This window comes from Nannospalax galili, unplaced genomic scaffold, assembly GCF_000622305.1.
Source record: "Nannospalax galili isolate Female #2095 unplaced genomic scaffold, S.galili_v1.0 scaffold451, whole genome shotgun sequence".
In the NCBI taxonomy this organism is placed as follows: domain Eukaryota; kingdom Metazoa; phylum Chordata; class Mammalia; order Rodentia; family Spalacidae; genus Nannospalax; species Nannospalax galili.
In genome coordinates, this window is record NW_008331662.1 from 2,718,235 (window position 1) to 2,733,971 (window position 15,737).

General features: G+C 41.1%; 2 protein-coding genes across 3 annotated transcripts in view; one reads left to right on the forward strand and one right to left on the reverse strand.

Annotated features, from left to right (window-relative positions):
* Glmn (glomulin, FKBP associated protein) overlaps positions 1-4,340 on the reverse strand; it is a 45,961-nt gene extending 41,621 nt beyond the window's left edge. Inside the window, exons 1-3 of the mRNA XM_017796541.2 lie at positions 4,232-4,340; positions 3,148-3,213; positions 2,284-2,409 (exon numbers count right to left, since the gene is read on the reverse strand). Of these exons, the coding sequence (XP_017652030.1) occupies positions 2,284-2,409; positions 3,148-3,186 (165 nt within the window). The 5' untranslated portion in view covers positions 3,187-3,213; positions 4,232-4,340. The remainder of the gene's footprint in view (positions 1-2,283; positions 2,410-3,147; positions 3,214-4,231) is intronic.
* A 245-nt stretch (positions 4,341-4,585) lies between these two features.
* Rpap2 (RNA polymerase II associated protein 2) overlaps positions 4,586-15,737 on the forward strand; it is a 78,081-nt gene continuing 66,929 nt past the window's right edge. The window contains exons 1-6 of one of the 2 annotated variants that reach the window (XM_008826830.3): positions 4,586-4,834; positions 5,439-5,484; positions 9,448-9,562; positions 10,306-10,404; positions 11,050-11,115; positions 15,181-15,269. In XM_008826830.3, the coding sequence (XP_008825052.1) occupies positions 4,762-4,834; positions 5,439-5,484; positions 9,448-9,562; positions 10,306-10,404; positions 11,050-11,115; positions 15,181-15,269 (488 nt within the window). In that variant the 5' untranslated portion in view covers positions 4,586-4,761. Of the gene's footprint in view, positions 4,835-5,438; positions 5,485-9,443; positions 9,563-10,305; positions 10,405-11,049; positions 11,116-15,180; positions 15,270-15,737 lie in introns of those variants that run through there. The other variant, XM_029560496.1, reaches the window with a different exon arrangement.

Below are 15,737 nucleotides of genomic sequence, written 5' to 3' on the forward strand. Positions count from 1 at the left end.
TGGGTTCTTTTAGGGGAGGGGAAAGGAAGGGTATACAAGGAACCTAGGGGATAAAGGGAAAGAAGGAGCTCAAGACAGGTAGAACCATAGGAGAAAGGTATTATTAAGGGAGAAAGAGGGAAAATGGGGGCGCCTTAATTGGGGAAACCATGATAGAGGGCTTACACAATGCGAGAGATAAATGGCTAGTTTTAAAAACCAGAGGGAACCATATTAGTCCAACAACCTACTGACAAATTATACATACCAGATCAAGAAATCTATGTAAGGTTTATCTGAGAACAATTGGTCTTTGCCCAAGATTTAACTACATGACACACAGTAATTAAAAGTACCAGACTGGTGGAACTAACCTTCTTGGATGTTTAACAGACATACTTTGAGACCTATAATAATTTGGTCAGAGGGACATAAAGGACAGTTTTTGCTCCTTGCCCTCCTGACTGTTCTGCCTGGCTCCCATCAGCACCATCTGATAGCTGTTTACTGCACCAGGGAACTCTCCCCATACATGGCTCTGAAGACCACTAGAGGCTGATGGAAAAAGAGTACACCATCCAAAAGAAATGGGTAAGATAGTCAACTCAGAAGAAACACTTCCTCCATGCTTCCAAGTGAAGTCAGCCATGATCGAGCAGGACCTTTGACTTATCTTCACATAGGCGGAACTGGTAAAAGAAAGGAGCCAGCGGCTCCTCCCAAGTCCATGTGACCCCTGAGCAACAGATTCTCCAATGACCTTAATAGTAAAAATAAATTGGTTTATTCGGGCCAACTATGTGGCCTTAAACACCCAAAAGGAAAGGTTAACCAAAGATTAAAGGGGCCAATATCATTTCTTAAGAGTCCATATGTATAGCTAAAGGCTACATAACAAGCAACAATGCCAGATAGGAGATACCTTCTTCTGAGTTGTTGGACAGGGTGGCCCAACAACTCCCAGAGAGTAACCCAGCACAGAACTTGGAAAATGAACAGCAGATCCCAATGTTATCTAAAGGAATATTGACAACTGATTGCTGCTAGAAGAACAGCTGACCCTCCTAAAACAAAGACCTCTAGATAGGCTGACTAGATTCACCAAAAGGGCGAGTAGTGGGGAACGGCTGGAGGTGCCGACAACACAATGGACAGTAGCAAGGATAACAGAGTATAAGGGCTCTAGAGTTGGGGGAGGGAGGCTATGGGAGGGTGCCATCTGGGAAGTGGGTGTATAGTTGAATAAGATGGTTTGGGATGTTCTGTATGATATACACACACACACAAAAAAAAATCAACAAATTTTAAAAAATATATTTGAGGAGGAAGCATAAAAATTTACGTCATGTTAATTAGTAGAGGTGATAAAACATTACACTGAAATCTACCCAATAACTTTATAGACATACACAGGTGCCAAGGATCCAAGAGCAACTGATTATGTCTAGTAATAATCAGATATATACAGATTAGAGATGCATGTTGCCAACATCTCAGTAGCAAAAACAATGAGTCTTTCTGTAAGAAACAGCGTATTTTAAAATGAAATGGAAATCTTTTTTAAAGGTTAAAAACTCATTTAATTTTATGTCTTATAGGGTTTATACTGAGTATAATATTGTATAACTGTAATAATTCAACTATAAACCTAAAAATTTACAGTCAATTTTGAAAGAGATGCATCTTAGCTCTGGAAATTGATGAGCTGAGTACTGTAATCCTGTTTTCCTCTAGGAACACACATACCTCTATGAACAAGTATACCTCTAACACTACCCCAAAAAATTTTTTAGTTATTTTTATTTTTTTTAATGTGTATTCGTGTATTGGCTGCATGTAGGTAAGTGCACCTGTGTCACAGAAGAGGCTGTCAAATCCTCTGGAACTGGAGTTACAGACAGTTGTTAGTTGCCATGTGGGTGCTGGGATTTGAACCTCAGTCTATCTGCAAGAACAGCTAGTGTTCTTAACTGCTGAGCCATCTCTCCAGCCCCAAACATCCCTTTTTAATTCCCTAAACCAGAAGTAATTCTGACCCTCTAAAGCCCATTACTTAAGTTGCAGCTGAAGCACTTACTTATTTGTTCTGTCTTTTGATTAGTAGCTGTTAAATGCCTATTTATTCCCCCAGATTATAAATAAATTCCTTAAAGTATCTGACCATTTCTAACTCCTTCCTGTTTTCCAGTTTCTATTACAGAAATGTAAGTTGATTCTTCAGTTTTTGATGGGCAAATGAATGACAGTAAATTTGGTTAGTCTCTTCAATTAAGACAAAATTAAACACAAAGGTCCTCGGCTTACCTTATTCCTCTCCTCTTGAATGATTTCTAATAGCTGGTCTATATGCCCTTCTTCTATGCATCTCTGGCCTGCTAACTGAAACAGACCAAAATCTTCTTTATTAAAATTATGTTCTTCTAGGATTTGCTGTTTAAAAAAAAAAGTACATATGCAAATATAAAGTCAGTATGATTTCCTGATTTTATATGAGAAAAAAAGTATATTTAAATTCTAGATAAAGTACACAGAAATATATGAATGAAAATTGGGACTATCCTAATACTTTAATGATTAACTTTATTATTATTATTTTTTTTTGAGACAATGTCTCATGATATATCTTAAACTAGCCTGGAATTCCAGATCCTCCTGCCCCAGCCTCTAACTACCGATTGCAAGTATGTATCACCATAGTTTAATGAATGACCTTGAGTCTACTATATCAAAGGAAACTATGAAAAGAATCAGTATTAAAATTAAGGGCTACTGGGGGCTGGAGAGATGGTTCAATGGTTAAGAACTGTGGCTGCTCTTGCAGAGGACCCAGGTGTGGTTTGCAGCACCCATGTGGTGACTAACTTCCATTCTTAACTCCACTTCCAGGGGATCTGATGCGGTCTTTTGGCCTCCACAAGCACTGTACATTTATGCACATGCAGGCAAAAGACTCATACATTTAAAACTTAAAAATAAAATAAGTTAAGAGCTATTTAGACGAGAGTTTCACCAGGAGAAATACTCCAATCTACCTTCCTGTTCTTATTTATTTAAGCGTCAAAAAAGCAGCAATTAAATAAGATAAATAATATGAGTGGTCACAAAAGTAATTAAAGCTAATTTATGACCTTCCCATATTTTGAAAGATAGTAACAGAGAATAACTTACACATCTCATTATTATGGACTGAAGTTCCTCCACAGCCATTCTTACTTACTTTTCCTAGTTTTGATGCTGAAATAAATTCAAAAGACAGTTAATCATGTGATATTATCAAAGTTGTGTTTGATAAACGGTGTCATTCTGAATAATTAGAAAACACAATAAACACAATGTAAAGTTTTAAAACAAATGTTACTGTTGAATGTTGGTATGTTAACCAAATAAAGCATTTTTAAAGCCCCCACTGTATCACTTTAAGGGCATAATTTTGAGAGAAATGAATTCAAAAGGAAATAAAAATAACATTTTAGACCGCTTCCTATAGGCTAGAAAGACTGAAGGGATTTTCTCAAAAAAATGGAAAGTATATTTTTATGAAAAAAAAATTCAAAAACATGGGCCTGAAATAAAAATTCTAACCAGGGAATTTTTAAAATTTTATGTGTATGAATGTTACCGCCTGCATGTAAGTAAGTGCACCCGTGTAGGGCAATGCCCTTTGGAACACAGAAGAGGCTGTCGGATCCCCTGGAACTGGAGTTATGGACAGTTGTTAGCTGCCATGTTGGTGCTGGGATTCGAACTCGGGTCTTCTGCAAGAACAGTGTTCTTAACCGCTGAGCCATCTCTCCAGCCCCCACTGAGGGATTTTTTTTTAAATGTCCCATTTGGAATCAAACACAACTAAGTCACCCAAAGTTGAAGGTGCTGATGCCCTCCGCCCCACTTCTCTACAGGCTCGGCCTTGCCCTCCCCAAAGGTACAGAGCCTGGCCAGTGGAATCACCGTCTCGCACGAAGACGAGGCCGTCGGTGGCCCTCAGGAGGACACCCGGCGGCTCCCGGCGACCACCGCGCATCCTCCGCCAGGCTGGTGTGGTGGGGTCGCGGCTTAGCTGGGTCCTCCTGACACTGAGAAGGCTCACTCCCTACCGCGCTAGTGGGCGGCGCCCAGAGGAAGCCATTTCTCCCCAGTCCTGCTCCGCAGAGCGGTCAGGCTCCAGCACCTCGAGGGGCCTAGCATGCTGGCCGCATCCTGCGCGCCTACGGTCGGCGAGACCAGGGCACCCCGACTGAGTACAGGCACTTACCCGCCAGACCTCAAGCCTTTCTCCACAGCCTCCACGCAGGCCGCGCTCCCGCCCCGCCCCTGGACCCGGCTCTGCCCTCTCGGCGCCCTCCCACTCTCGGATCCCGCCCCTGGCCCAGTCCCGCCCTCCCCGGCGCCCTCCCACTCCCCGTCCCCGCCCTCCTCGCAGCGCGACCTACCTTGGTCCCGCTTCCGATTCAGCCCCGCCCTCCCAAGCGCCCACCCAATCTCTGACCCCGCCCCTGGTCTAGCGCCGCCCTCCCCGGCGCGTGCCCCTAGGGGCCCTCTAGCTCCTATTCCGGCTCCGCAGTCCCTCTGGCCCCGCCCCTCCCTCAGGCCCCGCCCCTTCCTGGCCCGCCCTCTCCTCTGCTGGCTCCACCTCTGGTTCCGTCCCCAAGCCAGGCCGGAGCAGGCCTGCGCACACTCGGTTTACTCCCTCGGCCTGCCCCACACCACCTGGCCGGGGCGAAACGCAAGGAGGTGGAGCCTTGGGGGCCGCCGAGCGACTCCGACCCTCTGACGGCGCTTCCCATGGCTGACCCGGCTAGTTCCCGCTCGGTAGGCTCTAAGGCCCGGTCTGCCGGCGCCTACCGGAACGCTGCAGGTAGGAACCAGAGCCTCTTCCTAGGTAAAAAGGCCTAGTTCCGGACCGAGTGGTGCGGGAACGTGGGAAAGGCTCCCTGCGGGAGTGGCGGAGACCGAGCTTGCCGCCGCTGTGCTCGCGCCTTGGGGACAGAACCCCATACTCTGCCAGCAGTGTCGGAGGGAAGAGGAAGTGGGTGGGTGGGGACCCTTGGGAAAAGTGCCCGAGGCAGGCCGTGCTCACTAGCCTGGAACCTTGGACGTCCTTGCTGCTGCTTTGAAGCCGGGTGCTCTGCCTTGGACTCTGCCGCGAGCGAACACACTGGGGAGACCGAGAAATGTCTATCCTAAAGGTACCAGGTCAGAGGGTTTTTTAGAAGAACCTAATTAAAGCAGCTATGGTACATGAGAAAAAAAGATCAATCCTCAAAGAGACAGCTTTTAAGTAGGAAAAAGTAGGACGTGATTAATGTGCAAAAACAAGTTGGATTTCCTTCTTATTTGCTTTCATTTATACAGTAGAGTTGGGAATGAATTGGGGAAGATGTGTACGTATGTTATATTGGGCAGGACTCCACTGCACCAATATGCGTGTGTGGACTTAACTGTTATTACTTCATTTGTAGGTACTAAACAGTCAAAAGCCTTGAAACAAGAAGATACTTCCAGAAGGTATAGCTACGTGGACAACCGCGTTTCACTTTCCTCTTATCTCATATTAATTGAATCAGTTTTTTTTTTTTATTGTTTGTCAGTGTTGGGCATTGAACTAAGGGTTCCACACATAGTAGACGAGCACTCTACCGCTGCGCTATATTCTCAGTCCAAACCAGTTTTAAAAACCATAGTGCCTACCTTTTTTGGATAAAATACTTAGAAAATACATATAAGGAATGGAAAGCTCAGACTGTTATGTCCCTCCACCTTAAAAAACCTAACTATAGAGACTCTTGGGCTGTCGTTAAGTATTATGAATACCTGTACAAAAGTGTGTGTGGGAGCATTCCTGAATTAGCCAGGTCCCCCTTTCCCATCGCTCCAGGTACGGTATTGCTGTATATGCCGGACTCACTGGAACAAGTTTTTTTTCTTCAGCACTCCAAGAAACCTTTTGTCTTCTTTGTAACATTAATTATACATTGTCATCAAAAAAGCTGTTCTACACAGTCTTTGGGCTTCTGAAAAGTCAGGATGGCAAAAAGATTTCTAGAACAGAAGTAATCTATGAAGGAGATCAAAAGTATATCTGTGATTCATCACTTGAAGATTCACTAATCTTGTATTTTCGATGCTCTTATTCTTTCAAAATAAATCCTAAACACAAGATAGTGTGGTATTGAACAAAATGATTTTTACTTACTGGAACTGAGAAATGATGATTCAACTAACAGAAATGAATATATAATTACAAATTGTGGTGAGTTCTATAAAAAAAAAAAAGACTGATGTTATGCGGGGGAACATACAACACAAGTCCAGTTTAGATAGGAGTTGGCAGGGAGGTTACCATGGGTCTGTAAGGAAAGACTTCTGAAGGAAGTAATTAAACTAGACCTGAAGACTGAATAGGTAATAACCAGACAGAGTAGTGCTGAAAGAATTCCAGCTAGAGGTGGCAGTAGGTGTGGAGACCCTGAGATATGAAAAGTGCCAAGGAAGTGACATTTCAGGCAAGGGAAGGAAGGAACGTGAGAAAAGGATAAGGAGGCAGAATTTTGTTCACATCGTACGTAGTAGGCTATAGTGAGAAACTCAGATTGTCTAAGTGCAGAACAGAAAACTTTGTAAAAAGTGATTGGATTTAGGTTTTTAAAGTTTTAAGATTGCCAGGCACTGAGGAGGTAGAGGCAGGCAGATCTCTGTGAGTTCAAGGCCAACCTGGTCTACATAGCAAGTTCCAGGCAACTGGGGCTACATAGTGATACCCTGCTTCAAAAATAAATAATAATAATAAAAAAATTAAGCCAGGTGTGGTGGTGCATGCCTTTAATTGCAGCACTTGGGAGGCAGAGGCAGGCAGATCTCTGTGAGTTCAAGGCCAGCCTGGTCTGCATAGTTCCAGGACAGCTGGGGCTACAGGGAGACCCTGCCTCAAAAAAAAATTAAAAGGTTAAAGTTTCAAGATATTTAGGGTTTGATGGAAAAATGGAGAAACTGGATGTGTTTGACATTTATTTTGGAAAATATTTCCCTGTGGAGGAGCATAATACTGACTTGGTTTTAGAACTATTGCAAGAATAAATTTTAATTTGATTATGATGGTGATTTGCACCTCTTCTAAACATTCACTGATGTAAGCTGGGTATGGTAGTGCATGACTATAACCCTTGTACTTGACGAGCAGAAGCTGAAGAATCCAGAGTTCAAGGCCAGCTTGAGCCACATACCAACACTCAATCTCAAATACTCCTCCCCCCGCCCCCCCCAAAATAGCATATGCTCATGCATGTACACACACACACAAACACTAAACTGGTTGTAGACCCATGGATTACATTTCTTAAGGAACATAAAAAAGTGAAATTATTTTTGTTTTGGGGAGTTTGGTGTTGGGGAGCAAACTTGGGGCCTTTGCATGCTAGGTAAGTAAATACCACTGAGCTGTACTCCCTGCTCCAGCTAAAATACATTTTGAGCAGATGTCTAGGATGGTGAAACAACCAAATAGTTGAGAGAAAGTGTCCTCTTCAAAAAAAAAATTTATCTATTTTTATGTGTATCAGTGTTTTGCCTGCATGTATGTAAGTGTACCACATGTGTACAATGTCTATGGAGACCAGAAGTAGGTGTTGGATTTCGTAGAACTGGAGTTACCTAGAATTGTTAACCACCATGTGGGTAATGGGAACTGAATCAGTGGTCTACAAAAGCAGTCAGTGCTCTTTTAACTACGGAGCCAACTCTCCAATCCTGACAAATGACCATCTTAATTTATTTGAACTAAAAATAGTTTTACATTCATTCTAACCAAATGCAATTAAGACAGGCATTTAAGTTATTTGGAAAAACACAAAATAGTTCACTGATTTCACAGAGGTTTTCATTTAAAAAAGCTAATGTAGCTGGGTATGGTGGCGCACTTTTTTAATCCCAGCACTTAAAAGGCAGAGGCTGGCAGATCTCTGTGAGTTCAAAGCCAGCCTGGTCTGCATAGTGAGTTCCAGGACAGCTGGGGCTACAGGGAGACCCTGTCTCAAAAAAACCAAAAAAAAGCTAACATGTAATAACTTATTATCAAGTGAAATATTTTAAATTCTGTTTTATTCTAATGTAAATAGTGACAAGTATAATCCATATTAGCAGAAGCTCTAATTTTAAGGCTATGAAGGCATCTGAGACCAGTGTGTTTGAGAACTGCTCCATGCATCCCATTGACTATCATCATTTGTGACAGTAAGACGGAGCTAGCTATCCGTGAGATATCTGCATATATCTCTCAGTTAAGAAGAGTGTGGCTCAGATGCCAGTGATTAATGACGTGAGTCAGCAAGCTGTATAGTACATGACATGGCTTTTATTGGTAGGCAGCAAAGTAATAAAAATAAGTGGTTAAGAATACTGGTAGATCTTGCAGAAGACCCCACTTCGAATCCCAGCACCCATATGGCAGCTAACAACTGTCCGTAACTCCAGTTCCAGGGGATCTGACAGCCTCTTCTGTCCTCCGCAGCCACATGCAGGCAATACACGCATACACATTAAATAAAAATCATAAATAAAATGTTTTTTAAAAAATAAAATCTTTCATGAAGCTGTACATTCAGTATAAAGAACTGTCATTTACTCTGTGTGGATATCTTTCCTGTTTCTGTGCTTCAGAAGTGGTTATTATGGAGCTAATGATTATAGTTCAATGGTAGAACACTTGTTTAGCATGTGCAAGGCCCCGAGTGCCATCCCCAGCACCAGAAAACAATAATAAAATGGTTTAATTTCATTAAATGGTGGGAAAATAAGTGTTAGCTCAAAGATTCTCATTTTAATGTTAGTATTTGGCAAAATCAATTGCTCACAAAACTGATTCAGATCTCCAGATTGCTTTATGGGACACATACTGCCCAAGGAAAGAACTGGAGTCTCGAAAGCCTTAAACATTAGTGAAAGTAGGAAGAAAATGTGAGGATGTTTCTAGGTCCAGATGTGAGAGGCAAGTCTTAAGGCTTGCCTTCAGTCTGTTTTAACTTCTTACTCCTTATCAGAGAAAATGCCTCTCTTTTTAGGTACATATGGCAAAAGTATAAAAGGGGGGAAGCATGCACTTTTTTTAAAAAATGATTCTTACTCTGTATTCTGCACTGGCCTTGAACTCTGGGTCTTCCCACCTCCTTCTCCTTTGTGCTGAGCACAGCATGTACTTCCATGCCACCCTGGCCCTGCCCTCCTTTTCTATAGGAGTGAGACTAAGTACTTCCTTGAGCTCTACCCTGGAAGAAGTCCTCATGGTCAGCTTCTTTGTGTGCACTGCAACAAAGAGCTTCTTTCCTTTTTGGAAAGTATTAGATCAGCAGTAGCAGAGTTAGACTATAAACTTTGCTGGCAAAAGAATGAGTTAAGTTAGTGATGGATTTTAATACACGAACTGTTGGAGCCAGGATAAATCTTATATATTAATTAACTTTCTCCTTAAAATTGTAGGAGAGCAGAATTAGAAGCAGCTGCAAAAAAGAAGATTGAGTTTGAAAGGAAAGCATTACGTATTGTTGAACAGCTTTTAGAAGAGAACGTTACAGAAGAATTCCTAAAAGAGTGTGTATGTATTGCATTGACAAATTACCACTTTTTTGTTTTTTTGTTTTTGTCTTTTTGAGGCAGGGTCTCTCTGTAGCCCTAGCTAGCCTGGAACTCACTATGTAGACCAGGCTGGCCTTGAACTCACAGAGATCCCTCTGCCTCTGCTTCCCAGATGGTAGGATTAAAGGCGTGCATCACCGAGCTAAATTACCAATTTTTAAATATAACTTCTGTAACCTGTACAAAATGAAATGTCTTTGCATTGTTGCGATCTTTAAACTTGTTCTCAGTCTTTAGATAACAGGCTATATAATTTTTATATTTTAAAATAATCAACTATTATAATTCTTATCCTGTAATTGCTTTAAATGAATTAATAAAAGTGCATACAAGATGGCTATAGTTACATATAATCTATATTTGCAGTTTTTTATTTTATTATTGTGTGTGTGCACGCACATGTTCATGGTGCACATGTGGAGGTCAGCAGACAACTTTGTGAAATCGGTTCTCTCCTATCTTGTGGGTACCAGGGAAAGAACTCAGTTTGCCAAGCTTGGTGGTAGGCACCTTTACCTGGAGTGCTTACTATATGTCAAACATTTCTGTGTTAATTCCTTTATTTTCTCCTCTAATTCTAACTCCAGATTTATAAGGCAGATACTTTTGTTGGTGGTGTATTGTCAGATGAGATTTATGAGTGTTAGTCTGTGTCTTTTCCCCATGAATCTGTTAGGAAATGTCACTTTCATTTCATTATAGGGGAAATTCATCACACCCGCTCACTATAGCGATGTTGTGGATGAGCGTTCTATCATCAAACTCTGTGGTTATCCTTTATGTCAGAAGAAATTGGGAACTGTAAGTACTTTTTTTTTTTTTTTTTTGGTCTTTTTGAGACAGGGTCTCCCTGTAGCCCCAGCTGTCCTGGAACTCACTGTGTAGACCAGGCTTGCCTTGAACTCACAGAGGTCTGCCTGCCTCTGCCTCCCAAGTGCTGGTATTAAAGGTGTGCAGTGCTGTTTATTTTTTTTTAAGACTTTATTACTTTATTCACACATTTCCATTCACTCATTATTTTATTTCACATTTCTGTCTAACCTATACATACGAATTTTTTATAAGCTTATTTTTTTTATGTGTAATCATGTATTGCCTGCATGTATCTAAGTACACCTGTATCATGCAGTGCCCATGGAGGACAGAAGAGGCTGGGACTAGAGTTGTGGACAGTTTTTAGCTGCCATGTGGGTACTGAAATTCGAACCCAGGTCTTCTGCAAGAACAGCCAGTGTTCTTAACCACTGAGCCATCTCTCTAGCTCCTGTTTACTTATTTTTACAAAATATGTTGTAGAAAGAATGGAAAATGAACCCTGGGGTCATGAACTAATAGCATGGATTGTCAAAAAAACATGAACTGTTGATGAGTTAATTTTGTATAACATAAATCTTGTGTGTATGACTTAGATTCTCATGTAAATTACGCTTTCTTTTTTTTTTTAAGATACCAAAACAGAAATACAAAATTTCTACCAAAACCAATAAAGTCTATGATATTACTGAAAGAAAGGTAAGCTCAAAAGCTATGTTTAGTGAGGCAGATAATTTTTAAATGATATTAAGTGGAACTTTAAAAATTATTTTAAAATTTGCCTGTTAGAAAATAACTATATCAAAAGTTTGTTTCTATTTGAAACTGAGGTACTAAGAAAACTCCTTGCTAAAGCTATAGTTAAGACTTAAAGCCAGGCATAGTGGGATGGGATTCAACGTTATCCTTGGCTACATTGCAAGTTTGAAGCTTGCCTGAACAACATGAGACCTGACAGAGAGAGAGAGAGAGAGAGAGAGAGAGAGAGAGAGAGAGAGAACCATTTAAAGTGCATGTTGGTCTAAATCTAGGCAAACAAACCATGGATAAGAAGAATGAGCCAGGAGCAGATTCATCCCTGATACATGGCAGTGGGGATGCTATAGGTCAGTGGAGAAAGGACAGGTTTTTCAGTAAATAGAGGTGGCACAATTAGTTCTCCAGATGGAAGAAGAAAATTGAGCCCTATATCAGTCAGTATACCAAGCAGATTGGCCTTAAGACCTAAGTATAGAAAGTAGACCTTTTTGAAGAGAGTGTGAGAAACTAAAATCTAGGGGTAGAATATTTTTTTTTAATAAGAGTGAAAATTTTAGACCATATATGAAAAGCTGATAAACTTTTCTACATTAAAACTTAGAACTTTTGTTCATTAGAAATGAGAAAACAAGTTAAAAATATGAAGTTATATTTCACACATAAGTGACTACAAGTTCATAGCCAGAACATACAGTCTGTAAGAAAAAGATAAGCCATCTAAATGGGAACTTTCACACTGAATTTATGTGGTTAGTAAACATAGGAAATCATGCTCAGTCTCTGTAATAATCAGAGAAATAGCTAGTCTGAACACATTGAGTTGTTTCCAACCCCTAACGTTCCTGGTGGGAATAAAAATTGTTACAGCATTTTTAAAAATATTTTATTGGCCGGGCGTGGTGGCGCAAGCCTTTAATCCCAGCACTTGAGGGGGCAGAGGCAGGCGGATCTTTGTGAGTTCAAGGCCAGCCTGGTCTACATAGTTCCAGGACAGCTGGAGCTACAAGGAGGCCCTGTTTCAAAAAGACAAATTATTGATTATTTTTATATGTATGCGTGTCTTGCCTGCATGTAGGCAAGTGCACCCATGTCATGCAATGCCTGCAGAGGACAAAAGAGGTTGTCGGATCCCCTGGAACTGGAGTTACGTACAGTTGTTAGCTACCATATGGGCGTTGGGATTCAAACCCGGGTCTTCTGCAAGAACAGTCAGTGTTCTTAACTACTGAGCCATTGCTCCAGCCCTGTTAAACCATTTTTATGGCTGTTTGGGATTTATCTAAGTCAACCTTCCACTATGGAGTCACGAAGGCTGAGGATCTGACCCAAAGCTGCTTACATACTAGCCAGGTGCTATAACACTAAGCTGCACCCCAGCAACTTGACACATTCTTTATGACTAAGCTGTTTTACTCTTTGGTATAAAAAAAAATGTAAAAGGTGTAAAGAAATTCCTGGCCCATGTGTGCACCAGTATATATGTAAAAAGTATTCATAGCTATATAAACAAAATGTGGTATATGCGTATAGTGGGATAATAATCTGTCTTTAAACAGAAGAAAAATCTCACGTAGGAACCTTAAAGGCATACTAAATGAAATAAGCCAGCACAAAAGGACAAATATTACATAATTCTACTTACACAAGGTACCTAAAGTAATTAAATTTATAGCAAAATGGTTCTTGTCAAAGAAGATGGAAATAAGAGTTATTGTTTAATGAGTATAGTTTCAAATGTATAAGCTGAAAATTTTAAAGATACTGATGAGGGTTGTGTAGCAATATGAACTTAATGTCACTAACCTATACACTGAGGAGGATCAGAGTATGGTGGCATTACCTGCAGTCCTAGCACTCAGGAGGTTGAAGCCAAAGATGAGATGGCTCAGTAGTTAAGTGTGCAGTAAGTGTGTGCTGTGCAAACATGAAGATCCTAGCACCTATGTAAAAAGGTAGACATAACAGTCTGCATCCATAACCCCAGCCCTGGGGGTAGAGACAGGCAGATCCTAGTAGCTCACTGGCCAGCCAATCTATCAAAATGGTGAGCTCAAGATTCAGCAAATCTGTCTCAAAAACTAAGGTGGAAAGCTTTTGAGGAAGACACCTACTGCCAACCTCTGTCATGCAGGGGTTAGTGCATCCATACTCCCACACACGTGCATATTAACACACACATAGAAATTATTGAGCCAGGTATAGTGGCTTATGCCTTAATTCCAACACTCAAAAGGCTGAGGTAGGAGGGTCAGAAGTCCAATCAACTATATGGCAAATTCAAGGTTAGCCTGGGGCTAAACCCTATCTCAAACAAATGACCAGTGAGATGGCTCAGTGAGGAAGGGCGCTTGCTACCAATTCTGACGACCTGAGTTTGATCTGCAGAACCCACATGGCAGGAGAGAACCAACTCCTTTACGTTGTCTTCTGACCTCCACGTGCATGCTGTGGAACATGTGTGCCAACACACACATAAAATAAATTAATGAAACATTAAGAATTTAAAATATATTCTTCATTTTATTTTTTTGAGAGGGTCTCCTTGTAGCCCCAGCTGGTTGGAACTCCCTACATAGACCAAGCTGGTCTCAATCTCACAGAGATCCTCCTGCCTCTGCTTCTGCCTCCTGAAGTGCTAGATTTAAAGGCATGTGCCACCTCACCGTTAAAGGTATAGCATAGGCTGGCCTTGAACTCGTGATCTTCCTGCCTCTGCTGCTTCAGTATATCCTAATCCTACCACTGTGCGCCACCACAACCAGCTAAATATATTCTTTAAAAAAGAATTTTTTTATTGTTTGTCATGGTGTCTCACTCTAAAATCTCAGCACTTGGAGGCTGAAGCATTAGCACCAAAACAAGCCTGAGCTACATTGCTAGCTCCAGCCCAGTTTGGGATGCAAAGTAAGTCCCCCATCTCAAAAAACCAAAGCAATTGTCATCAAAGAAAATATAACATTGAAATGATAGCAAAAATTAGAAACAATTCAGCTGTGCATAAGCAATAAGGTATAATATACTAACAACATTTTTTTCTTATTGCACTGAGGATTGAATCTAGAGTTTTGCACATGCTGGGCAAGTGTTCTGCCATTGCCACATCCCAGCCCCACAGTGTAATAGTACATACAGTGAAAAGGTAAAAATACCCAGCTCTACAAATGAATCTTAAAAACATGATTTTGAACCAAAAAATAAGACAAAAATATATAACAACATCCCATTTAGATGAAATTTAAAATATTTATTATTTTTATTTTATGTGTATATGTGTATTGCCTTGCATGTAAGTGCACCTGTGTCATGCAGTGCCCACAGAGGACAAAAGAGGCTGTTGGATCCCCTGGAACTGGAGTTACTGACAGTTGTTAGCTGCAATGTGGGTGCTGGGATTCGAATCCAGGTCTTCTGCAAGAACAGTCAGATTTCTTAATTGCTGAGCTATCTCTCCAGCCCCTAGATGAAATTTAAAATTGGGAAAACTAGGGGGTTGGAGGGAAAGCTCATCATTTGGGAGTACTGCTGACTACTCTTGCAGAGGGCTCGGGTTTGGTTCCCAGCACCCACATGGCAGCTAACAACTGCTTATGACTCCATTTCCAGGGGTCTGACACCCTTTTCTGGTTTCCACAGTCATTCATGCACATGATACACTTACATTCGATCAGGCAAAACATTCTTACGTGTAAAATAAAAATAAATAAAATTTTAAAATAGGAAAACTGAACATTGTGTTCTATAGAAGTATATAGGTGACAAGACTGAAAAGCAAAGGAACGATAAGCACCAAATTTATGATAGTGCTTCCCCTGGGATGCAGAGGGTGCTGCAGGTGGGACGGGGCAGGAGGGGACCTTAGCCATGCTGTCCTTTCACTCTCCACCTTGGGAAGTAGGAGATTTGGGGGTTTTGTTTTATTCTTTCACCTGCATGTTTATGTTTTTTGTGTGTAGGTTGTGTTTTATAATAGGAGAAAAAAAACTAGTTTAAATTTTTCCTTTTCAGTCTTTTTGCAGCAATTTTTGTTACAGAGCATCTAAGTTTTTTGAAACACAAATTCCCAAAACTCCAGTGTGGGTTCGTGAAGAAGAGAGGTAATTTAAATCTTCATATCTACTTACTTATTTATGGTCGAGTTTTAACTTCTTTTTTTAAAATTTTATTTATTCTTTTTATTTTATGTGTATGCGTATTGCCTGCATGTAGGTAAGTGCACCTGTGTCGTGCATTGCCCACAGAGGACAGAAGAGGGTGTCGGATCCCCTGGAACTGGAGTTATGGACAGTTGTTAGCTGCCATGTGGGTACTGGGATTCGAACCCGGGTCTTCTGCAAGAGCAGCTAGTATTCTTAACTGCTGAGCCATCTCTCCAGCCCCTTAACTTCTTTTTTTGTTTGTTTTGGTTTTGGTTTTTTGAGACAGGGTCTCACTATGTAGCCCTGACTGGTGTGGAACTTTCTATGTTGACCAGGCTGGTCTTGAATTCACAGAGATCACCTGCCTGTGCCTCCCGAATACTGGGATTAAAGGCATGCACTGCCACTGCTGGCTTCTATCTAGTA